A 24,863-nucleotide genomic window follows, 5' to 3' on the forward strand; every position below is an offset into this window, starting at 1 on the left:
TCCAGACCAATTAAATGAGAATGCTGAGAGTAGGACCCAGGTGTCAGTAATATTTTCAGGAAAACAGTTGAAGTATAACATCTGTACAGAAAGGTACTCAAGTCATTAGTGGGCAGCTAGGTAAGTTTTCATAAATGCACCCAGATCAAGAAATAGAACCTTCTGGGACTTCCCTGGCAGTCGAGCAGTTAAGACTCCGCGCTTCCATTGCAGGAGGGGTAGCCTCTGCAACCCCTGGTCAGGGAACTAAAATCCCACATGCCGCGTGGTGCGGCCAAAAAAGAGAACGTTCCACCATGCAAAAGCTCCCCACATGCCCCCTCCCAGTCTCCCCTTCTAGGGTAACAACCACCCTGGCTTCTGACACCATGGTTTAGTTTTGCTAGTGAGGTGGAGAACCACTGCTTATTAAAGGACACGGCCAGGGACTTTGCCAGCGGTCCAGTGGTTAGGGCTCTGCGCTTTCACAGCTGCGGGCCCGGGTTCAGTCCCTGATGGGGAACTAAGATCCCGCTGGGTTTGATGTGAGAGGGAAGGAACAGCTTGAATCAAGGCAAGGAGGGGTGGGGGAGCCTGGAGCGAGGGGTCCGAGGTGTAGGCCCAGCTGGAGCAGAGGGGAAAGAGGAAAAGGCAGGGAAGCCAGAATGTGGGCTCCAGGAGGGGGGAGGGACGTTTTGTTCATTGCTCCATCCCCAGGCCACCTGCAGTGCCTGATACACAGCAGGTGCTCAATAAGTATCTGTTTAATTAAATCTAGAGAATTCAGCTGGGATCCCCTTCTAGGTCTTGAATGTCACAAAACAATAGCCCCAGCTCCCATTTATTGTTTGCTGCAAGCCAGGAGCATGGATCATCCGGTTTAATCCTCAGTGGTCCTGGGAGGTTGATACCATTATTATCATCTTTTTCAGGTGAGGAAACTGAGGTACAGAGAGGTTAAAAGTCTTCCTCAAGGTCACCTGCCTACTAAGCAGTAGAGCCTGGATTCACACGTGATCTGTCTGCTCAGGTCTCTGTGCCTCATGGAAGAGAGGAAGGGCAGCCACATGGGGTGGCTGGAGGACAGGACACAGAGTCTGAGCAGCTAGAGACACATCCAGTCACTCTTGAGGTATCTGGCACATGTTCCTCAGACCAGCCCTGGGAAGGATGTCCTGACTTCAGAAGAGAGAGTCAGGGCCAAAAGCCATCTCTCCAAGGGGGTTCTCCAGGTGTTTCCTTGGGCTAGGGACAAGCAGCAGGGTTTAGGTAGACATCTACCTCCCAAGGAAGATGAGGCACAGAAAGGGATAGAGACTTACCTAACATCACACAGCAAGGCAGCATTGAGGCTGGGGTGGGTGTACAGGAGAACCAGGCAGGAAGATTTCCTGTGGTCAGAAAAGGAAGAAAGTTTACTCAGGTGACCTCTGAGAGCTCTTCACATCTTTTGCATGCCTGCCAAACGCCAAGTCTCTCTTCTGTCCTCACAGACCTTAAGCCACAGGCCAGGTTGCAGGAAGCGGCAAGGGGAAGTGCTATTTTGGGCCCATTATGGCCAGTGAGGAGCCCTGCCTGGCAAAGGCAAGTGAAGGGGCTGGGTCAGGGGCAGGATGCAGGTCTGAATGGGGAGGGGGCAATGTGCAGGCCTCAGGGAGAAATGGGGGCAGAGCCCAGATGCTGGGCTGTGGAGAGACACAGGGCAAACACTGAGGGTGGGGGACCAGAGGGAGCAGATGGGGGTTCTGAGCCCAGCAGCCTAGAATAAGCTGGTATCCCCCAAATGGAGTCTCAGCAGATCCTCACAACACCCTGGGCAGGTGAGCTTGCATTCAGAGAGGTGAGGTCACTAGTTTAAGGCCATACAACCTGACAATGGCAGAACTAGGACTTGACCCCTAACTGTGTGACACCAAAGCCCAACCCCAGTGGGACTCCAAACCCAAGCCAGGGTCTGGACCTAAATGGTGGACAGAACCCAGCTCTCAGGCCTAGCAGCCCCAGCTCAGCTCCTACCCCAAGCTGAGCCCCACCCTGGCCTCCCAACCCAGTTTTTCCTTAAACCAAGCCCACCCTCCCCCTGGAGCTAAGGCACAAACACAGGAGGACAGCCCACCTTCTGAGGTAGAACTTGGCCAGTTGGGGGGTTAGCCAAGTGCAGAGTTTTGAAATTTAAATCTGAGCTGGGACATTTCCTCTTGCTTTGGACGTCCACGTTGGAATTTAAGGGTAGCCAGCAGAGGGTACCACCATTTCTGGTCCATAACCCCAGGGGCTGCCATCTGCTCAGATCCCCTGCAAACACCCCCCTTCCTCTAATCCTGTGGCCCAGGATCCCCACCCCACCTCGGGGAGTGTCTCAGTGGGACATGGAGTCCATGTCCCTGCCTCTGGATCACCACAGCTCATCCCAGCTTATTGTGCTGTGCCACCTAGGATGAGGTGTGGGCCTTCTCTGGGCTCACTTTTCTGGCTGCACTATTAGAGGTTCAACAAGATCGTCTCTGAGGTCCTTGGGCTCAGGGCTTGTAATGCTAAGATTCCGTGGATCCATCTGAGATGCCAGGAGTTTTAAAAGCCTGTGATTCTGAGAGTCCTTTGTTCTCGAGCCTGTGGTTCTCCAACCTCCATAAAAAGCCGATCTAAATCTCTCTCGCGGCCTCCACAACTCCTTCCCTGTCTCCTCACTGTAGCGGCTAAATGTTCCCAGACTCTTGGGCAGGGTCCCAGCTGCAGCTTGCTGTGGTTCAGAGGACAGGAGGGACTGCCTCGGCCCCTCCATCCCTGGTCATTTCTTCTGTCTCTGGTGGCTGCTCACCCTTCCCACTCGGCCACGTCAGGCAGATCGCCTCCTCTCACAGAGAACTGGAATGACCTCCAGGCAATGAGTTTGGCAGCCTAATTTTCAGATGGGGAAACTGAGTTGGGGAAGGATTTGAGAGCTGGTAGTAGAGACAGGCCTGGACCCTCTATAGGATGTCTGATTAATAGCCAGTGCTCCTTGACCAAAAAGCATATCCCCATTTGGCCTACTGGGTGCGTGTGAAATGCCACCATTTGAACTGCAGTACTTGGAACTGGGGCATAGAAGGTCCCCTTACAAAGAAAACATTTGCAGGGATAGAGAGCGTCCTGGGCTGCTCTAGCCCCCTCAGCAGGTCCCCAGCATGGATCTTCTCCGGACTCCTTCTGTGGGCTCGGATGTGGGATCACCCCTGACCTAGCTCTGGGGGTGTCCGTTGACATACAAGAGGCCTGGCTGGTGCTATGATCCCAACATCAGTGACCTGGAGCTCTTTCTGCCCTTCCCTCACAACCTGGGCCTGGCCCAAGGAGATGGAAACTCTTCCCCTTTCCCCCTCCCTCTGCAGGTGTCCAGTTCTCCTCCTGGGATCTCCTGGACCCTGGAGACCTTACCTTTCCCACCCCCTCACCCCATGGCTCAGATGCTATGACAGTTTATTTAGAATTCTCCACCTCCCCTCACAATGTATCCCTAACAACTTATTTACCTTCTTCCACCTCTGCCATGAGCTGTGATTATCTTGATCCCAGCCAGGCCTCTGCCTCCCCAGCACAAGGCCCTTCCTACTGTCTGCATCTTCTCCCAGCCCTGCTGTCCTGGGAGGGCCACCTGGGATCCCCTGAATGGTACTAAGTCGGGGAAACCCTGGCTCTTGAGCTGCTGCCTCCAGTTCTGGCCCACCATATGGCACAACTCCAAGGGGCACGATTCACAGAGCTGGTAATACAATATGAATAGTGCCCTGGGGTCCTTAGTCACACCCTGCTGGGCACCCTGATGGCTGGCATTGGGAATCAGCAGGGTGGGACAGCTGGTGGTAGGGAAGGGACAGCAGTGTATCATCTGTCCTGCTGGAAGGAGGGACTAACTATCCTTGCAGAGAGGGAAGGGGCGGGGAATGGAGACAGGAAAGGCCTCCTGGAGGAAGGAGGTTTGGGCTGGGCCCTGAAGAATGGGCAGGAGACCACCAAGTGGGCCTCCATTATAGATTCACTTTCACCAGGCCTTTCTCAACAACTAGGTGGGGTTTCTGGGGGTGGACCTGGGCCTCTTCAACAAGGCAAAGTGAGGTCCTTGTCCCTGACTGCCAATTTCCAGGAGGAAAACGAGACCCAGGGAGGGACAGCGGCGGCCCCGTTTGCACTGGCAGTGGTGACAGGTCTCAGAGAAGCATCCAAGTCTCCAGTCTATCTTGCATCTTGCAACCCCTTCTTTATTGGTTTGGAGCCCAGAAGCGGCTGATCCGAGAGGCCTTGTCCGGCGCAGCCCCCTGCAGTTCCCGGGGAGCGCGAGAGATGGCGACACAGAACAGCACGGCCGGGCTGCAGAGCGCGAGCCCCATGGCGGTCTCCAGGGGCGGGGGGCGGGGGTCGCGAACCTGGGCTATGACGTCGGAGGCGGGGCCGGCGGCCGTGACGCGCGGGGGCGGGGCTGCGCGCCTTCCCGGACCGGGCGGCGATTCATTCAAAAGGCGCGCAGGCTGCGTGGCTGCCCGTGCGCACGCCGAGCCGGGCTCGGGCACCGCGTCGGCCTGCGAGCTGGGCTGCTGGAGCTGCTGCGGGGCGGCCAGGTAAGGAGGACGCGCGGAGCCCCAGCCCGGAGGCCGGGGCCAGAGGGATGCGGGCCCGAGCGGTGCCCCCTGCCTCCCAGCGTCTCTGAGGAAGTTCGCCGGCGCGGCGGATGCCGCAGCCCAGGCCCCGCGGCCCCCCGCCCCCGCCCCCGCGTCCTGTTCCGGCGCCTTCCGCGCACGGACCCCCGCCCGTCTCTGAGCTCCCTGCCGGGGGAGCTGTGTGTCCTCCGGCCGCGGCTCCTGGCCCGACCGTGCGTGATGGGGAGGCGGCGGCGGAACTTGCAGTTTGAGGAGCCGGCGGGCCTCGGAGACGCGCCGGCCTGGGATACTTGGACTGAGACCAGGACGGGGTGCGGGGCGGGACGGCGGCTTCTCAGTGTGGCTGCGGCGCGGGGCGGCCGGAGGGGGGGTTCTGAACGGTGTCAGCCCGTGACTGTGGGTGACACGGCGCGTGAGGCGGCCCAGCCAGGGCGAACGTGTGGCTCGGACACTGGGCAGTGACGTTGGGCCGAGGGGGAGACACCGAGGGGCTCTGTGTGTTTGTGACAGGCAGAGTGTGGGCGTGTGACTGTGTGAGAGAGCCACCCCGGGTCACTACGCGTGACCGTGACCCCAGCCCACTGTGAGTGCGACCCCGGGTTACTGGGGTCACTGAGTGTGTGTGTGGCCTGGGGTGTGACCAGGACACCAGGGCCCTCATGAACGTGAGTGAACATGGTAATAGTGTGCTGTGGGGTCAAGTAGTGCAGTGTGTGTGTGTGTGTGTGTGTGTGTGTATGTGTGTGTGTCCGCCTGTGTCCGCGTCTGCACCTCAGGGAAATGAGTAAAAGGCGGAAAGAGGAGGGACCTCAAACACCTACTAGCAGATGGGGGCTGGAGGGAGAGGGGCCAGGGAGGGGACAAGGGTCTCTCCAGGACTGTCCCCAAGAGGGCATCCCTCAGGAGCTCAGTTTAGGGAGGGGGGTGGACCCTGAGTGACTTGCCCTGGCAGAGGGAGAGGGGCCAAGGCTGAGGGGCATCTGGTGGGGTGATAGGTCTGGCAGCAGCTGAGGGCCTCTGAAGTAGCTTCAGGCGCCATCTCTCTCTCTCTGTCACACACACACACACACACACACGCACGCACGCACGCACGCGCACACACACACACACACACACACACACGCGCGAGAGGTCCAAGAGGCCTGGCTAAGCTCTGTCCCTGGTAACCTGTATTCTCACTGGGCCCAGGCATAATCTTGCCCTCAGATCCCGCTCACCCTCGCTGGGCCTCAGTTTCCCTGTCTGCACACTGAGGTGTTGGGCTGTGAATGGACTGTGAATCATCACTTTGGTATTCTCTATTGTTTTGGGGTCAACTGTCAACTGTCTCTGTTCTCCCCTACCACCCTTCAGGCAGAAAGACTGCAGTAGGGGGTGGGAGCAGGCTGTCTGCTGGGGACAGAGTGGCCCAGGGCTGCACCCAGGTGCTGGTGACAGGGTTGGAAGCACAGCTCCTCAGATCACGCCGAAAATTCTGACCCATAGACATTGACTTCTCTGGTGCCCATCTCCTTTCTTCAGTTCCCTTCTTGGGGGGAGAGGGGGCATGTTCCTGGGGGGCATGAGTCGTCTCTGCTTTGGAGAGCTGGAGCAGGGCCTCTTCACCATCTGGGCTAGACCCTCCTGAGGCCCCCACCCACACAAGAGGGTCTGTTGGGTTCGTGCAAAGTGGAATGGAAATCAGGCTCCCTAGCCCAGGAGAGGTGAGGAGACACCTGCTGAAGGATCTGCACGTTCTCTCCTCTGCTGTCATCCTCTGAAAATGTTGATTGCATTCTGGGTCGGGGAGAGAGTTTGGGGAGACAGTGCCAGGTGCTATGCTGAATGCTTTATGGTGTGCTCTTGTTGAATCCTCACAGTGGCTCTGAGATGTGATGACTGTTTTTCAGAGAAGGAAACAGAACCTCAGAGAAGCGAAGTGACTTGCCCAAGGTCACACAGAGTCAGCTCAGTGCCAGGACTGGAATTCAGGTCTCCTGTGCCTGAAGCCCTGTAAGATGCTTGGAGAGGGCCACTCCCCTTCCTAATATCTGCTCATGGCTTATCTGGGCTTCCTTCTCTCAAACGCAGGCTGGCAACGTGGCCTCGGCAGGGTGTGCCACTGTGAGTTCTGAGTGTGGTGTACACGTGTCTAGAACATTAAGGGTGGCTGGGTTTCATGGTCTTCCTGTTCCTCCTCCCTCCCCCTAACTCTCACCTCCTAGCCAGAGGTCACCAGAAAGTCCTGTCTCCTGCCTTCTAGAGCCTGTAACTGGTTTGGGGAGCATCCATGTGGCTCTGAAGAATGTTGGGAGTCAGCAGCATAGCCCAGGCTCCAAGAGTGGCAGGAGAATTGAGAGTCCCACTTGACCTTCACCATACCTGAGAGGCCCTGTGCCCCCGCTCAGAGTTGTTCTAGGGGCACTTTCCCCAGTCCACCCACACACTGTGGGGGTTGAGGGACAGGCTAGTAGTGACCTTGAGCTTGTGCCTACCCGCTCAGGGCCTCAGTGTCCCCATTCTTCCCTGAGGACCCTGCTAGCTCTGCCCACTGCTGCTGCTTTGCCAAGAGCTGGAGCTGGGGATCCGGGTGTCCCTCTGTCCTCTCTGGAATGACTGGAGTTGTGCTTCTTGGGGCTGATCAGAATAGCTGTCTTGGTCTCCTGGGGCTGAGCCTGAGTTATTTCCATCCCCAGCAAAGAGGTGGAAATAGCTCAGGGCCCTGGAAGGGGAGGGAGAGGGGAAGGGTTAACCAAGGGTTAACCTCCTCTTCTGGTCCCAGCCCCACCCTGTGCCCTGCCCAAGCCAAACCTTTTTGGGAACTTGTGCTGCCTGGACCACAGGGATGGTGGTGGGGTCCGGCTGGGTTTCCAGTGTGGCCCCAGTTGGGACTCAAGTGACAGTTGCTGGAGGCAGGTGCCCATTTCTGGTCAAGGAGGGGAAGCTTTCAGCCCCCTTCCCCTGCTCATAGGGTCAGCCTCATTTTACAGAGGGAGAGACGAGGTTCTGAGAAGTGCTGGGACTTACCAAGGCCCTGCACAACCCTGATATTCTGGCTCTCACCCTCCAGACAGGGAACCTACCTTCTGTCCTGCCACACGTCCCCCAGAAGACTGGACGTGGCCCAGGACTGGAAGCAGGCCTGAGACATGCCTTTGTAAAATCAGGGCGTCTCTTATGTTCCAGCTTGGGCCTTGCTGTCCTTGCCCAAACTCCTGTATTGGCCTTTCTGCCTCCGTTTCCAGTTCCCTCACACACGGCGCCAGAGTGGCCTCCCTAAGGTAACTTGTACTGTTTGCCTGCAAAATATAGTCCAGACTCCTCATCCTAGCATCGAGGCTTTCCTTCCAGGACCCTTTTGAACTTTACATTTTCACCCTCTTCCTTCCCTACCAGATGCCTTGGTTGTACTCTGCCTTTGCATTTGCTGTCTCCCCTTTCTAGAACCCTCCTGACCATTCAGGGTACAGCCCCAGCCCCACTGCCTCCCCCAGGAAGCCCTCCCAGCCCAACGTTAGTCCTTCTTCATTGTGTGGTCCATGTGCCACATGTCCCCCCTCACCTCTGGGAATAGGCACAGGGGTGGGGTCCTCATGGGCACCACATGCCCAGTTGGGTGGGGCCGGCCTGGCCAACAGCCTCTCCTCTCCCGCTGCCATATCTGTGTTGGCCAGGCCTCTTCCTGAGGAAGGGCAGCCATCGTAGGCTGAGGGCCTACTGTGTGTTAGGATGCACAGGGAGGTTGGTACCCAGGGTCTCCAGTGCTCCCGGGTGTGTGCTGGGGGTTAGGGGCGAAAACTCAAGGCCACTCCTGTGCGTAGGGGCCAGTTTGGTGCTTGCCCTGGACTCCTCAGGCAAGGCTCTCATTCTGGGCCAGCAGAGGACGCTCCCCCCTGAGGCCCTAATGTGTGTTAGGTCCTGGGTGCAGGGCTCCATGCAGCAGCACTGGCAGGGCATCCCTTTCCTTCCAAAGCTGCTCAGTGGGGAACCCAGACTCAGAGGGCAGAAGGGTCTAGTCCTAGTCTGAGTCACACAGTCACTGGTGCTGGAGTCTGGCACTCAAGCTCGTGCCCAGCCCCCAGCCCCATCTCCCACAGGCGCCAGGTGGGAGGCGAGGGTTGTCTGACAACTCTGGTGTCAGTTTTCAAAGAAGGACCAGGCTGGCTACCTGCAGGGCGAGGAGGAAGTGGTGGTAGGGCTGCTCAGGCCCACTCCATCCGTTATAGGGCCAGCCCTTCTGCCAGGTTAGGCAGGAGGGCTGGACCAGAGGGGGAGGCATTTTGCCTGAGATCAGCCAGCAGCCCCCCCCCCCGCCCAACCCCGACTCAGGATTGGGACATGACCTCTGGCAGACCTTAGCACCCAGTTGGGGTGGCAGGGAAGACTGAGGTGCCGATGCTGCATCCCTGCTGTGTGTTCAGCCCTGGGTAGGACCATGAGGCTCTCATCCTCAGCCTCATGCCCAGGTCATCAGCAGCCCCGTCCAGGTACAGGCATTGAGAAGAGGGCCCAGAGACGGAAAGGGACTTGCAGGACTCCAGTGTCACTGGGATCCTAACCCAGGTATGTTTGCCTGGAAGGCCAGAGCTTTTACCGAGGCCACCCTGGGAAAGATGAGTGCTCTATAAATAAACTGCCCATGTGGCTATGAGCGTGTGCCCTGGCTACTTGACACAGGAGAGGGATGGAGGGGCCTCTGCAGCCAATTAGAGGCAGGGTCTGAGTGTGTGGTTGGAGGGAGAAGGAAGGAGGGCTTCCAGAAGGAGGGGCCTAACTTGGACCTGTACACCCTCACGGTAAGAAGGAGCAGTGAGCACAGGGATGGAGCTGTGCCCCGCCTCCTGCGTGCACTTGCTTGCCTCCCTCCCTGAAGGGGACCTCGAACAATGATGGCTGAAGGGGCCAGGAGAGGGGCGGGTCCACCCTGACAGGGAGGCTGGGAAGGCTTCCTGCAGGAGGTGGCACCTGGGCTGAGGCCTGATTATAAGAAGAGTCGCTGTTCCCTGATGAACCATGGAACCTCCAGCCATGCCAAGAGGTCAGCTGGACAGGCACAGTTGTCCCAAATCACAGAGGCGGAAACAAGTTCGGGGATGTAGGGCTGGGTCCTGACTGCTCAGCACCCCTGGCCTTCCTGACTGTGGCTTCAGTTGGCGTGGGAGCAGGTGGACACAGGCCTGTGTAAGGGCTGGGAAATGGGCACCCAGGGTCTACCTGGCGAGTCCAAGACTCATCCACCCATGCTGTTGGGACTGATGTTGGGTTCCCCAAGCACTCTTGCCTGCTCCCGAGCCACTGGGTGACCTTCGTTGGATGCTTCTTGGTTCTGAGCTTGGCTTCTCCTCTGGCCCTTGTGGGCTGTTGAGGACTGGTGCTCAGGAGAGGCCTGGTCAGGCCAGGCCCTGACCAGTATTACTTACAGTGGGCTCCATTTATCCCCTCAGCATCCCTGGAGACAGGGACCAGAACCCCTGTTTGCAGGGGAGGACCCTGAAGCTCAGGGTGGGTAAGTAACTTGCCCAAGGTCACAGAGCTCCTAGGTGATGACCTAGAGCTTGAACCCAGGTGTGACTGCTCCGGGTCCAGCCTTCCCCTCAGGCTGACCTCCATCCTCAGGCTCTGTTCGTTAGGTCCTGACCTGGAATTGCTGGGGTCAGGGGAATCTCTTTCCCCCAGCACCTTGAGTCTGGAGGAGGAGTCGGAGAACGGGGCAGGCTGGGCCTGTGATCTCCCCTCAGTCTCTCTCAAAGCCTCCCCAGGTCAGCCTGGTCGGGGCTGAGCAACTCTGGGCACCCTGGCACAGTAGTGATCGGTACAGATTCGCGGCCGGGGCAGGAGGCAAAGGTGGCTTCTCGGAGGAGAAGGTAGCAGTGGCGACAGCTGGTGGGCAGTGGGGTGTCCTCCAGCCCTCCTAGCGCTTTGCCATCCTGTCCTGGGAACTGGCGCGGCCTCCCTGCAGGAAGGCTCTGGTTCTGAGTGCTTGGGTGCTGGGCTGGAGCAGGGCATGTGGGAGCAGCGGGAATGCCAGGTCTGGGGTGGCAAGAGCAGGGGCTGCCAGCTGCCTGTCCCCACTCGGCATGGGAAACCTTGTCTCCTTTCAGACTAAGTGGTTACAGGGTATTACTCTGAGTCTCAGCTTCCTCGTTTGTGAAGCCTGGAGCCCTGTCTTTGAGGCCTGGTAAGGGAATGGGCGTGTAGTAGGTTCTTAGTGAGGGGTGTTGGGGACCCCCAGCTCTGCCTCAGAGACGACTGTCTAGTTTGGGCCCCTGCCACACCTCCCAGCCCCAGGCTTAGGCCAGGGAGGGGGCAGGGATTGCATCTGCACCCAGACTGGGAGGGGCTGAGTGGGCCCTGTCTGGCTGCCTCAGCCCTTTTCTTAGCCTCAAGGGCCAGTTAGCCCCCTGGCCCCACCTCACACCCCTGAGCCCTCACCCCAGGGTTGTGACCTGGGAGATCTTGGCTGCCTGAGGCTGGGCTGGGGGTGGGAATGGGGGACCCCTTCTCACTGAGTGGCCCTGAGGCAGCCTCTGCACATCTCTGGGCTCCCAGCCCCTCATTAGTCCTAGGGAGCTGGGCTCTACCCTGGGATCTTCCTCTTCCCCCTCCTTCCCTGGGCTTCCTGCTTCTCACAGGTCCCAGTGCCTTTTCCTACTGGAGCTGTGGTAGACTAGGGCACTTTGCATGCAGGAAACCTCAGAGGCCCCAGAGACCCCCATGGCGGCAGTACCTCCTTCCCTGGCGCCTGCCCGCGCGCTTTGTAATAGTCTTTCAGGTGAGCCGCCTCCTGTGTGCCGCCAGCTCCCTAGTCTCTGCCGTCAGGTTGGCAAACGCTCAGAACATCTGTTTTGCGCCAGGTCCTGGGCCAGGCTCCTGGGTAGGAGGGGCCAGAGTGAGGTGGGAAGCTGTCAGGTAGGCCTGGGCTCCACCCCTGCTTTACCTCCCCCTGGCTGGGTGACCTCAGTTACCCAAGGGTGAAGCAGGGACGCTCACCTCTCCTGTGAGGAGTGGAGGCAACCCAGGATGAGGGCCTGGCCCGAGGCGATGGGAGTCTGTTCCCTTCCCTGTGAGGGCAGAGGATGAAAAGGAGGCAATGCCTAGCTGTCCTCACTACCCCCCACTGTGGGCACTGCCCTACTTCAGCCCCAGTTGCCAAGGAACCACTGGCTTCCTTGCTAACCTGGATTTCTCTATTGATGGGCGGCCTTTGTCTTCCTGCCTAGGGTGCAGCCACTGCTGAGAAAGGCCTGTGTCCAGCTGTGTTTCCAGGCAACCCTAGCCCCTGGAGGCTGCAGGGAGGTCCCCAGGCTGGCTGGGAAACAAATACCTGCCCCACACCCCCTGCTCCAGGTGGCTACCTGCTTCCCACCTCCGTCTCCCCAGCCCTGCCTCACTTGGCAGGCAGCCCGGCAAGCCCTCTGAGACGCAAGTTGTCCCGCACCTCTCCCTCCCCCGCTAACCCTTCAAGGCCCTGGGGGAAATGCAGGCTTCTCAGCTTGCAGCCTAAGCTTGGTGTGACCTGGGATCTGCCCACCAACCTTTCCTCTCCCTTCCTACACCCTCCCAATCCCCCAGATTGTCAGTGTGTATCTTCGGGCACCTCCCGTGTACCAGGCTCTGCGCCAAGCATTGTACATAAATATAAGAGAATCTCGTTTGTACCTCGTACCTCCCATCGAGTATGTGCCATAACCCCCTCCACGATTTACACGTGGGGAACCTGAGGCACGGTGAATGCTTACTGAGGGCCTGCTCTGTGTTGGGCTCTGTGCTGAGCATTTAATGTGTGTTCTCTCGGCCTCACAACAGCCCTCTGAGGGATGGGGAATGGGGGTGGGGTCCATAGCCACCGAGCCAGTGAAGAGCAGAGCAAGGAAGGCTGGTTCTCCTCAAGTCAGGCAAGGGCTTCAGATCCGGGTTCAATCCCCCACCCCGAGCCCAGCCTCTAGACTTCTTAATCGTCAGCCTGCTCCCTGGCCCTCTTGACCTTGGGAGAAGGTGGACCCTCTCCTGAGTGCCTTTTTTGATCCCCCTGGTTCAGCACATACCTATTCACGTGCTGGGCACCCGGTACGGGGGCAGCACGTCAGTGGGGAAAGGGTGGGTGCGTAGCCTGGTCACACCCAGGGCGAGGACTGCACAAGTGAGGTGGTGGTTGGGGGCTTCCAGGAGGAAGTGACTTCGAGCTAAGCTCTGAAGGAAGGGTAGCTGTCAGTAGGGTGATGGGAGGGGTTTCTGGGCAGAGGAAACAGCAGGTACCAGTGCCAGGTGAGAGAGGCAAGTGTGGGGGACAGAAAGCAGCTGTCAGTGGCTGGAGTTGCGGGGAGGGACAGGGGTCAGATCTGGGTGTTGAGACGCCTAAGCTGTGGGGGGCTGAAGTGGAGGCCAGGGGGCAGGCGAGGGGTGGGGTGAGCATGGAGCTGTGGGAGACCCTCGGAGGAGGCCACCGCGGAGGCGGGTGAGGCTGGAGAGGGAATGTGCAGAGATGGGGCCCCAGGCTGGGGCCGGGTGACCCCATGAGCTTCAGTTCTGGGAAAGGGGAAGCTGCTGAGGCCTGAGGAGGCCCGGGTGGTGACACAGCTTCCTCTTTCTCTGAGGACTCCTGGGCTGTGCCTCCCTGGGGCTCTGGCATCTCCCGCTTGGGGCCCTGGTCTCAGCTTTGCTAGTTGGCTTTCTTCCAGGGAATTTCTGGTTCTAATAGTTTGGGCGTTTTTTTGGAGGGTGGGGACGGGCTGAGCGTGAGGAGCCCCTCCCCCCGCCCCCGTGAACCTGTTTTCTGGAGGCCTCCTGCTCCAGACACTGGGGCAGGGTTTTGTGGTGAGTGAGACAGACATCCCTGCCCTCGCTGCTGTCTGGTGGAGGGGGGCGGGGCCAAGCAATAAACAAGTAAGCAAACGGTCATAAGCAGCCTCGGTGGGAGGTGTAGAGAGAAAGAAGGGGTGATGGGGAGGAAGTCACATGACCTACATCAGGCTTGTTACCTCATTTAAACCTCATGACAGCCTTGCTCTGGGACGTAAACATCCCCATCTTGCAGGTGAGGAAACTGAGACCCAGCAAGGTGAAGCAGGGGCTCTGGTCCCCCAGGGAGCTGATGACAGTGGGAACAGGCCCCAGGCTGAGATTTCAGGGAGGAGTGGCCTCTAAGCTAACTTCCTTCTCTGCCCCTGGGGCCTTGAAGGGTGGTTCTCCTCTGCCAGGAGCCCTCAGGCCGGAGAAGACCACCACCACTGCCCATCTTTGACAGCCCTCCCCCAGGAAGACCTCAGGAGGTGCCCCGAGGCGCAGGGCTTTGGAAGGTCACTGATTGCCCTGCCTTCTGGAAGGCAGAGGGGTGGGGATGGAGCCTTCTCAGTCTCCCCTCCCCCAGCCAAGGGGCTTGATCTGAACTTGCTTTTCAGTCAGGGTTCCAGGGCTTAGAGCATAGGTGCTGGAGGCTGGGTGGGGAGAAGGCGCAGAGGGGAGTCAGAGCAGCAGGGGTCCACGTGTGTGCAGGGGTGTTCTGGGTGGAGGCCAGCGGCTGCCTGACCGGGCAGGTCCTCTGGGGGCTCAGGCTGATTGTGGGGGCAGGGGGAGCTGCTGTAAGCAGAGACTTGGGCAGCCAGACTGGAGTAAGTGCTGGTTTGGGGTAATTAGAAGGCACATAATTAGAAGGCGTCAGGGCGCTAGGCAGCGAGTGTCTGTGAATGTGCCTGAGTGGGCCCTCGCTGGCTTTGAGTCTGGGCCTTTGGACCCCACTTTCCTCCTCGAAGTCTTGAGACCATAGCTCCCCGTCTGTCTGGAGGTGGGCAGCTGCACAGCCCCTCCCTGTGAGCTCAGGTCACCCAGCAGGTGCCAGTCACGGCCAGGGGTGGGACTAGGGGGGAGTCTCTCCTCGGTGGACGTTGGGTCTCTTACTTTCCACCCCTGCCCCAGCTCTCTGGCCCACCCTGGGGATATGGACGGGTGCTGGGTCTGGGGGCTGGACAGGGCCACGGGGCCAACCTGAGGTCTTGGGGCTCGTGGTCAAGTCTGTGGGTGAGCTCCCATGAAAAACCAAGGAGGGGGCCATGGAGAGATGGGCTTGAGTAGGAACTGGGCCTGGGCAGGGGGACACTTGTTACCATGTGGGAGGAGGGACCGGTGGAGGATGGGTCAGAGGATGCCACCTGTTGGGTGCTGACTGCCAGGGCGCAGCCTTCACTCTACTCTGTGGCTGGACCTTCTGTCCCAGGTTTTCCCCTGAGCTGGCCTTGGGCCGAGAGCCGCTGCCAGTGACCTGGAGAGTCCCGAGGATAGCGTGACCACTGCCCCAGCCCCTCCCCTGGGTGTAATTCAAACCCCTGGCCCGCCGAGGTCTGTGCCAGGCCAGGCCCACAGCGCAGCCGTATCAGTTTCCTCCGGCTCCTTTTCCTGGGGGGAAGTCCGGGCCGCCTGTAGGCCAAGGGGCTCTCGGCTCTTCCGTGACCTGGGGTTTACTGCAGGCAGTGCTTCTCCTGCCAGGCTGGGCATCAGACAGCCCCGGGGTTCCAGGCAGGGCCCCCTCAACAGGCTGGGCTTGGCTGCTCGAGGCTGCCCCTTGGGGGTCAGAGGCTGCCTGTGGCCTGTGCCTGAGGCCCTCCATGTACACTCCTCCTTCACCCTCCTGAGCCTGGAGACAGGCCTCCTGGAAAGAGGTCATTGAACTCCCTTGTTCTGCCACTATCCCTTTTGTGCAATCCATATTCTTCTTCCTGCTCTTCCAACCTTGTCCTCCGCTGGAGACTTTTCTATAGAGGAGGCCACACCCTTGAGCCTGGGGGCTCAGCCTCAGGCCTGTGCCCATCACCCTCTGTGCCCTCACATGCCTTATTTGGTTTCTTGGCACTTCCCTGGCTCTGGCACGGGACACTCACTGTTTATCTGTTGGTCGTTGGTCTCCCCTGGGGTGTGAGTTCCCTGAGGACAGGGACAGCGCCTGTCTTGTTCATACCTTTTCCCGTGCTGAGGGCAGTGCCCAGCACACAGCAGGTGCCCAAGAGAAGACAGAAGGCTTGAATGCTGGTTGTCACTCCCCACCCCTGCAGGTCTGCCCGCAGCTCAAGAGATGCAGTCAGACACATCCCAGATCTCTGGAGAAGTCTGCCAGGCGGGACCGTGGGACCCGTGGGAGGACCAGCACAGTGATGGGGTTGGGGTGGGGGAGCTTTGGGGAAATGGAAGTCTAGAGAGGCTTCCACAACAAGAGGCCTTTGTGTTGGGCTTTGAAATGTGACAGAAAAGGCCTTCCTTGGAGCAGAAACAGCAAGAGTGAAGGCAGAGAAGTAGGAGAGGCGGGCATGCTTGTGCGCCCCAAGGAGTTCTGAGAGGCAGGAGCCTGAGAGCTGGGGATGCAAGTGGGGAGGCCGGGCGTGGGGTCGCTGTCAGCACTCTCATTCCTCCCACCCCCGGGGCTGAGGCTGTAGGCTGTAGGCTTCCTTCCTCCCCTGCTCCCCTGCCCGGGCCTAGGACAGCTGGCTGTTTATGGAAGAGGCAGGAAGCCCTTCCTCCACTGGGAAGCTGCCCTGGGAGGCTGGCCCCAGACAGGGTGCCCCCACCTCTGCTAGGGCTTGCAGTGGACCAGAGGGCAGGGCCAGTGAGCATAGGCCAAGCCGCCCCAGCATTCTGCCTGCCCGGTGACACCTCTCGATGTTCCCGTCCAGCCCCGTCCTGGAAGGAGGACTGCAGCTGCCTGCCTGCCTGCCTGTCCCATCCCCGTCTGAGCCTCCCCTCCATCTGCCTGAGGCTGGCGACCCACTGGGGCTTGAGGATGAAGCTGAGCCCACCGCACTGGCCCCTATCCTGCCTCCTTGTGGTGAGTTGGGGATGGGACCGTGGGGAAGGTGAGTCCTGAGCCCTGTGCTCAAGGAACCTCGTGCTGCAGTGGGTACTGGAGTTAGTTACATGGCTCTTCTTTTGAAGAATCGAGGCAGTCTGACCCTAGGAAGCGCCTCCTGCCCCACGTGCTCCTGGTGCCGTCGGCCTCCCACTGTTTGGCACGTGCTGGAGCCGCGTCTAGGGCCTGAGGAGGTCTCTGGCACCTCCCGTGTGACATTCCCTCTGCCCTTCAGGGTAGCTGGCTATACGCTGTGCCTGCCCCAAACTGGGGCCCAACTGGAGGACTGGGGGATCTCCCCTGCGGGCAGGGTTCAGGGCAGATAGTTCACACCTGGAATGGGAAGAGAGGGAGCTCCGAGAGGAATAGGGGGAGGACACGAATGGAGAAGATCCTTCCTTTGGGGCCTGTCATGCTCTGTGTGGGTCCCAGGGTGTGAACGGGCTGGCCTTGTGTTGTGGGAAGGTCACGGAGGAGGATGTGGTCCCAGAGACTCAGCCGAGGCCCCGAGGCCCCATCTGCAGTCTCGGCCCCAGGGATGATGAACTGAGGCTGCTTAATGACATTTTCAACTGTGGTGTGTGGACCAAGGCAGCAGGAAGGGGGGCGGAACCTGAGAGAGGAATTCAGAAGAATTTCCTCCTCATCATGCTGGTTAGCTACAAGGGCGTGACTCACAGACCCAGGGGCTCAAGATCCTGATCTGGCCCTGTCTGAGGCGTTTCAGCACTTTCCAGAAGCAGATGTGGTTCTCCCCTTGCCTAGGCAATGGCAATGCAGCAGGTCTGGGACAGGCAGATTTTACTTGTAGCACAAGGGACTGAGGTTAGAGAGTGTCCCCAAAGCCTGGGGGTGGCCCTGTATATTGGTGGTCCTTGTGCCTGGGGTGACTGAAAGTGGGTGGGGGGTAGGTGGCCCCAGAGATGCCATGTCCCGGTGCTTTCCGCTCCCTCAGTGTGTCCTGCCCTCTTTTCTTCCAGCTGTTGCCCTGGCCTCTGGCCACTGCAACATCAACAACCCCTTGGCCGTGCCCACCCGGCGAGGAGCCCAACCTGGTGAGCTCGCCCTGCCCATCCACCTCTCCTGGGAAGACTGTTGACGGCCAGGGGCAGGGACCTCAGGCCTGGCTCCTGGCTTTGTTCTCACTCTTTCTCTCCTGCAGGAACCAGGGCGGGGCACATTATGCAGGTCCTGCCCCCCAGGCACCTTCTCAGCTTCCTGGGGCTCTAGCCCTTGCCAGCCGCACTCCCGCTGCAGCCCTCAAGGGAGGCTGGAGGCCCAGGTGGGCACGGCAACTCGAGACACACTATGTGGAAACTGCCAGCCTGGGTGAGCCATGGGGTGGGGTGTGGGTGTTCATGACCAGGTGACCAGGACTTGAGATCCTGGGGTCCCAGGCTCACTCACCTCTTGAGTGGGCCACAGTCTTCCCATCTGTGAAATGGGGTGGGCCAGGACCAGTGAGGGTGCCCAGTAGGAAGGTCCAGCCTCTCTTAAGGATAGTTTTTGGGCTTCAGTAACATCTTCCCTCCCTGCAGGTGGTTTGCCCCGTCAGAGGTCCCCCGTGTTCCCTGTCAGCCGTGCTCCTGGACACCCCTGGGTACTCGCGGCTGTTACGGTGAGTGGCAGGTGATGGCTAGGACTGGCGGGGTATGTGTGGGAAGGGGTCTGGCGAGCTTGAGCCCAAGGGCCCCGCAGTGTCCGTCTGGGGCAGTGGGGGTCCTCACTCCCCTAGCCCAGGGGAGGGTGTGCAGCCACAGCGTGTCCAGCAGGTCCACTGGCTGTGTCTTCTCACCCCGTCTTTGAGTGGCAGAGACTGTCCAGCAGGTGGCTGCCACAGCTTGGGTTTCACATCCCAACCAGTCTCCTGTCCTTTTCCCCTCGAAATAACCCACGTAGCTGAGTGTGAGCACATACGCTTACACACTTGCACCTCCTCTCACCTGTTGAGTTGGTCACCTTCTGAGGCAACTAACTCATGCGTCAGGCTGTGGGGAGGCAGGATCCGGTGTTGCTGTGCCCAGGCATGTGCACCGTTGCCTTTTGTTCACCCCTCTGACCCATCATGAGGGGTGGACAGGGGCCTCAGGGTCTGGCCGTCCTGAGGGCTGAGGAGGCCTTGCTCAGGCTGGCTGACTGGTCAGATGGCCAAAAAGGAGGGTGTGAGTTGCCCTTTACTTCCCCACCATGGTGGAGAGTGGGTGCTCTGGACATGCCGGTACCACCCACCGCCCCGACCCCTGCCCACAGTAACCCGGGCCCTGGGCCTCTCTGAGTGTGTTTCTCTCTGCCTCTGTCTTTCCTCCATGCCTCCATCCTCCGTGGTGCTCAGAGCGGGGGCGACGGGCCCGACGTGGCATGGAGGTGGCAGCAGGGGTGAGCGGCACAGGGGAGACGCGGCAGCCTGGGAACAGCACACAGGCGGGCAGCCCCGAGGAGACAGCTGCCCAGTATGCGGTTATTGCCATTGTGCCCATCTTCTGCCTCATGGGGCTGCTAGGCATCCTGGTGTGTAACCTGCTCAAGCGGAAGGGCTACCACTGCACGGCCCACAAGGAGGTCGGGCCTGGTCCTGGAGGCGGAGGCAGCGGTGAGGCCCAGCCTGGGGCTGGGTGGGGAGGCCAGAGGGCGCGGCTGAGAACCTACTTGGTCTGGACGGTCTGACATGGAGAGAGGCCTGCAGAGGGCTAATCAGGAGAGTTTCCCGGAGGTGCCGCACGTGGGCCGCAGAGGAGACACTGCGGACTGGCAAAGTAGAAGAAAGGGTGAGGCGGCCCGACATGGCAATTGGGGCAGAGCAGAGGCAGAGCAGCGGTCAAGTGGCTTCAGTGGGATTCCCTCCCTGTGTGAGGCCCTACCCAGCTGTAAGGGCCTGGACTCCTCAGGGGCTGCAGTTGTGTGTGTGGTTCAAGGGTTGGACTGCTTTCTGGGTACTCAGGGTGACCTCCGACCTCTGGCCTGAAGGGCTGGCAGGGCAGCTGTCTTGGACAGGGACCATGAGAGGCTCAGGTTTCAGCTCCAGGCTGTGGTTTGAGTTACGAACCCTGGACCCAGAGGGAGAGACATGTTCCTCCTGCCCCTACCCCAGGGCCCTGGGTCCATTTTCTTCTTCCCCTTACCCCTCTGCGCTGTCCCCTGAGGGCCAGTAGGGCCCGGATCCCACATGCACATACACTGCTCACAGAAATTGGGGGCCAAGTCAAGATAGAATGGCGCCTGCCATGCCAGCGCCCTTTTCAACCTCCGACACTGCAGTCTGCAGAGGTCAGGAGGGGGACAGGCGCTTTAGGCAGGCAGGAAAGTGGCAACTCAGGCCATTTTGCCTGGAACTGCACTTGTTTTCCTGGCCTAGGACTCCCTTTAACTGTTGGCTGCTGCCTGGGTGCGAGTCCTAGGAGTTCTGTTTGCTGCTGGCCCAGGAATGATTGCATGGCCCAGTCTCATGCTCTTGAGGTTCGGGTCCTCAGTTAGTTATACCGACAGGGCGGTGTGCAGGGAGGTGATAGGCCTGGGATGGCAGAGTTTGCTGGGGCTGTCGGAGGTCATGGGCAGAGAGGCAGCCCATAGCTCCCTGAGGCTAAAGAGAGGAGAGGGCAGGCCCTGGGAGAGGCTGGTTCCCTCATCCCACACATCTGCAGGGACGGTGGAGTTCAGATGGCCCTGAAACCGCTAAGCCCCTGGTGCTGCTGGGTGCAGGGAGCAGTGATGCTGAGTAAGTAGTGAAGGTGATAATGGGCTCAGAATCAGAGCTGAGGCCCTTAGGTACGCATACAGCCAGGCCAGGGGCGCCCTCTGCTGCCATGTCCTGGTGTAGCCTGTGAGCCCAGAGTGTCCCACTGTCTCCTTCCCTAGGATCATGGTTCTCTGTTCTTCCCCAGGGGTCAACCCTGCCTACCATACTGATGACGCCAATGAGGACACCATTGGGGTCCTGGTGCGCCTGATCACAGAGAAGAAAGGTGAGGGGGGAGGTCTGACCCCATCCCTCCCAGAGCTCTGCTCTGCCCCTCCCGCCGGGATACCTCAGGCCAGCGTGCCCCCTCTCTGACCACTGTGGCTCATGGTGCTCCCGCCTCTCTGCCTGCTCTTGCCTGGTGAGAGGTGGAGGAAAAGGCACACAGCCTGGGCCAGGGAGGGGGTGGCGGGTAGGTAGGGGGACTTGTGCTGGGGCAGGAGGTTGGGGGGAGTGCCCCTCACGGCCCAGAGCCAGGTTCTGACTACAGCTGCCCACAGAGAATGCGGCGGCCCTGGAGGAGCTGCTGAAGGAGTATCACAGCAAACAGCTGGTGCAGACCAGCCACAGGCCTCTGCCCAGGTAAGTGGGCAGGTGGGCAAGGAGGGCCCCAAACCACAGGTAATCAGCCTGCCTCCTGGGGACTCACCACTTGGGTATGTTGCTCCTCCTGTCACCCTGCTTCCCCTTCACCTACCTCCTGGGGTCTCCTGGGCCTGCCCTGCCCCAGTGACCGCTCCCACCTGTGTCTTCCACAGGCTGCCGCCGGGCCCACCCAGCATGCCACACGTCTGCCCGCATCGCCACCACCTCCACACTGTGCAGGGCCTGGCCTCACTCTCTGGCCCCTGCTGCTCCCGTTGTAGCCAGAAGTGGCCCGAGGTGCTGCTGTCCCCCGAGGCTGCAGCTGCCACCACTCCTACTCCCAGACTCCTGCCCAACCCGGCCAGGGTGCCCAAGGTCGGGGCCAAGGCAGGACGCCAGGGCGAGATCACCATCTTGTCTGTGGGCAGGTGAGGAGGGCATAGACACAGCAGGGTGCCACAACATGACATGACAGCTCTGGGGGTGGCAGGGCCCTAGCCTGATCCATGAACACTGGGTTCAGTGGTGGCCTCACCCTTCCTGGCTTCAGTGGGCCTCTTTGCAGTGGGGGCGACCAGGGAAAAGCCAGGTCTTCCCAGCTACGCTCTCTCACATGGAGTCCCTGGTCCCCCAGGGCAGGGTCATAGCCCCCATCACACCTGCGCCGCCTCAGGCTAAGAGCCTGTCCACCTGCAGCCTAGTGTCGGGAGGTGTTGGGAGCTTGTCAGTGGGTGGGAAGACGTGGGGAGGGCTCAGGCTCTGACCCATGAACTTGCTGTGTGACCCTGGTGGGTGCTGCGCCCTCCACACCTGGGGTCCTCCCTCTAATGGAGGATGATCGCACTACCTCTCCCCACAGGTTCCGTGTGGCCCGAATTCCTGAGCAGCGGATGAGTTCGGTGGCCTCAGAGGTGAAGACCATCACGGAGGCCGGGTCCTCAGGGGGTGATCTCCCTGACTCCCCACGACGTGGCCTCTCCAGTGAGCAGCGGACACTGCTGGGAAGTGGTGGAAGCCACCCTAAATGGCTGAAGTCCCCAGCAGAGAACAAGGCCGAGGTGAGGACCAGAGGGGAAAGGTGTCTGTTGGCACCTGTGCCAACCCCGACTGCAGATGGGGCAGGGGTGGAGGTACAGAGGGCTACTGCCTCCTGGGGACTCACCACTTGGGTATGTTGCCCCTCCTGTCACCCCGCTTCCCCTTCACTACCTCCTGGAGTCTCCTGGGCCCTGGTTTGGGGCCCTCCTTGCCCACCTGCCCACTCACCTGGGCAGAGGCCTGTGGCTGGTCTGTGCCAGCTGTTTGCTGTGATACTCCTTCTTGGAGTCCAGAAGCCCCCTGACAGCTCTGACCCCTCACCCCTGTCCCCCAGGAGAACCGCTATGTGGTCCGGCTGAGTGAGAGCAACCTGGTCATCTGAGGGGCTGTCTCATCTGAGGATACTGCAGCCTTGCCCTGGGAGGTTCCGAAGGCTTCCTGGAGGAGGTAGAGCTGCAGCTGAGCTAGTGAGGATCCAGAATGGCCCAGCAGACAGAACAGCCAAGGCCAAGGCCTGGAGGTGGGAGCGTCCACCCCAGTGAGGAGGCAGGCCAGCCAGCGTGCCGGCGGGTGCTGTGTGCAGGAGCAGGTTGAGAGCCCCTCCCGTCCCTGCCGCCCATTTCCTTCCCTGCAGGATGTCCCTGATGCTGTGCCCTGCCCTGGCTGGATCCTAGGAGCCCACAGGGTCCTCTGCACCGCCAGGTGGCTAGGCCTCAGTGGTGGGGAGGGGCCCTCTACCTGGCACCCCTGGCCCCACGCCTTAGTGATGAGCCACTCCTTGCTTCTGTAGAGGGGACCTCCCCCTCCTTCCTGAGAGGTCCTGCAAAGGGAGGGGTCAACAAAAAGCCATGAGCTAGGAACCGAGTTCCTGGGCAAGCCCCTGGCCATTACTGGGTCCCAATTCTTCTGACTGTGAAGTGGGGAGAGAGTGGCGTCTCGGTGCCCAGGGCCTTCCTGCATCTTGCAGGCTCTGGGCTGGGTCGTGTAGATGGAGCACTTGGCCCCTTGCCACCCCTCCCACTAGTTTTACCTGGCCCCGTTTTTTGCTGCTTCAGGGCCACCACCTTCAAGGCTCCCAAGGGGCTGCCCATCCATGGTTCTGCCTACAGAAGGGGCATAATGCACGTGCCTGCCCCTGACCCTGCTGTTTTTATTGAAATTGAAAAAACAGGCTTGACCTGGGCGGGGCTGTGGTACAGAGCCCCAACCTGCCCAGCCACCCACAAGATCTCAGGCGCTTTGGAGGGTAAGGGGTGAGGCCTCTGGCCTCGGTGGTTTCTGTGTCCCTGTGGTACTGGTGTGTCCGTCCCCTGGCCTGGGCAGTGCGGGCGACTGCCCAGCCCGCGTCTCCACTCTGGCTCAGCAACCTCGTTATTTATGTGGGGCTGTGCAGGCATGGGCCCACTGCTGTCCCCGTTTCTCTTATTTATTGAAACTTTGCTGTTGTCCCACCCTTGTGTCTCTACATCATCCATTTGTTGAATAAAAGGTGGGAAAGTAGTGTCATGAGGCGCTCTCTTTCAGGTCTGCCCATTCAGTGAATAGTTGTGGGTCGGGCTCCGTGTGTGGGTCAGGCCATCCCTCCCCTGGCAGCGCCTGCTGTTTGGCAGGTGGACACCAGGCAGCAGCTGAAGTGGGGCCGGAGGTGGCCTCTCAGGTCACCTGGTTCTCACTGAAGGCCCTAGAAGCAGTGCTGTCCAACGGAAATAGAGTGTGCGCCACGTATGTAATTAAAATTTTTCTAATAGCCACATTGTAAAAAGTAAAAAGAACCAAGTGAACTTATTTTAAATGATATCAACAATGTATTTTACTTAACCAGTATATCTAAAATACTTTCATTTCAACATGAAATCAGTATAAAAATTATGAATTAACCATTTTTTTGCTTTGAAATGTGGTAAATACACTTAAAGCATGTCTTAATATGAAGTAGCATATTTCAAGGGCTTGATAACCTCATGTGGCTAGTGGCTCCTGTATTGGACAGCACAGCTCTAGAGGAAGTGGAGCCTGGCAAATGGATGGGGTAAGTAAGGCATATTGAGGGCTGGAGAATGTGGGAAGGGGAGCTGTGTTCCACAGAGGGGGAACAGCATGTACAAAGGCCGGACGGCAATGAAAATATGAGGAGCCGGAGAAGCTTCAAGTATAGAGTGACTCAGGTGTGAAGGCTGGACTGGGGGTGGCAGCAGAAGGCAGCCACATGGGTTCTTGGAAGCCACTGGCCCTATGCCAGGGATGCCCAAGGAGCCTCTAGAGCATTCAGGAAGGCTAAAAAGTATGACTAGCCAGCTCATTCCTGACCACTGTAGAGGGTGCAGGAGCTGTGGGAGCAGGGATCCACAGGCGGCTGTTGCAGCCATCCAGACAAGAGACGGAGGAGCAGGGGTTTGCGGGGGCGATGGAAAGACTCCTGGGACAGAGGACGGAACTGCTAGGCCTTGGTGCCGGGATGTGGCTCACGGGATTAGGGCCAGCTGAGTGGGGAGCAGTGATGCAGACCCACGGGATGTCCTGAGGCACCTGCACGTGCAGGCCCGCGGCGCTCAAGGGACAGACCTGGCCTACGATGATACCTGGAAGCACTCAGATGGGCATTTGCACCAGGACTGGACTGGGAGGGAGCACGTTCCAGGGAGAGAGCTCAGGGAAGACCCAGAAAGGTGGGAAGGAAAGCAAGCAGGAGAGTGCAGCGTCCTGGAAGCCAGGGAAGGACGAGAGTATGGGGAGCAGGGTGGGTCACAAAGCCAGGCGCTGCTGCAGGGTCAGGACTAGCGTCCCCTGGCTAGCCAACACAGGGATGTGGCGAGACCAGAGCCAGGTCCCAGTGGGCTGAGCTTTCTGCAGAAGCCTGACTGTGCCAGGTAATAGCTAGTAGGCCCTCAGGCTCCAGGGGGAGAGGGTTTTTAGTTAATTCCAGGTTCTGTTGGTGTTTGGTATGGTTTTAAAAGACGGAGGGTCTTCCCTGGCAGTCCAGTGGTTAAGACTCCACACATCCACTGCAGGGGGAGCGGGTTCAATCCCTGGTCGAGGAACTAAGGATCCCCGCGTGCTGCGTGGTGTGGCCAAAAAAGAAAAACAA

The 24,863-nt window shown here is 59.5% G+C and overlaps 1 protein-coding gene across 1 annotated transcript; it reads left to right on the forward strand.

Annotated features, from left to right (window-relative positions):
* Positions 1-4,459: 4,459 nt before the first annotated feature.
* RELT (RELT TNF receptor) lies at positions 4,460-23,278 on the forward strand. The gene is made up of 11 exons (XM_022593763.2): positions 4,460-4,574; positions 16,250-16,401; positions 17,403-17,477; positions 17,585-17,751; positions 17,961-18,040; positions 18,755-19,012; positions 20,301-20,381; positions 20,656-20,737; positions 20,914-21,168; positions 21,600-21,798; positions 22,113-23,278. The coding sequence occupies exons 2-11, from the start codon at positions 16,357-16,359 to the stop codon at positions 22,158-22,160; spliced, it is 1,290 nt and encodes a 429-aa protein (XP_022449471.1). The 5' UTR covers positions 4,460-4,574; positions 16,250-16,356; the 3' UTR covers positions 22,161-23,278.
* The last annotated feature ends 1,585 nt before the right edge of the window (positions 23,279-24,863 follow it).

The sequence above is a fragment of the Delphinapterus leucas genome, chromosome 7, assembly GCF_059928025.1.
Source record: "Delphinapterus leucas isolate spDelLeu-1000000601 "Yukka" chromosome 7, BTC_Dleu_Yukka2, whole genome shotgun sequence".
Taxonomy (NCBI): Eukaryota; Metazoa; Chordata; class Mammalia; order Artiodactyla; family Monodontidae; genus Delphinapterus; species Delphinapterus leucas.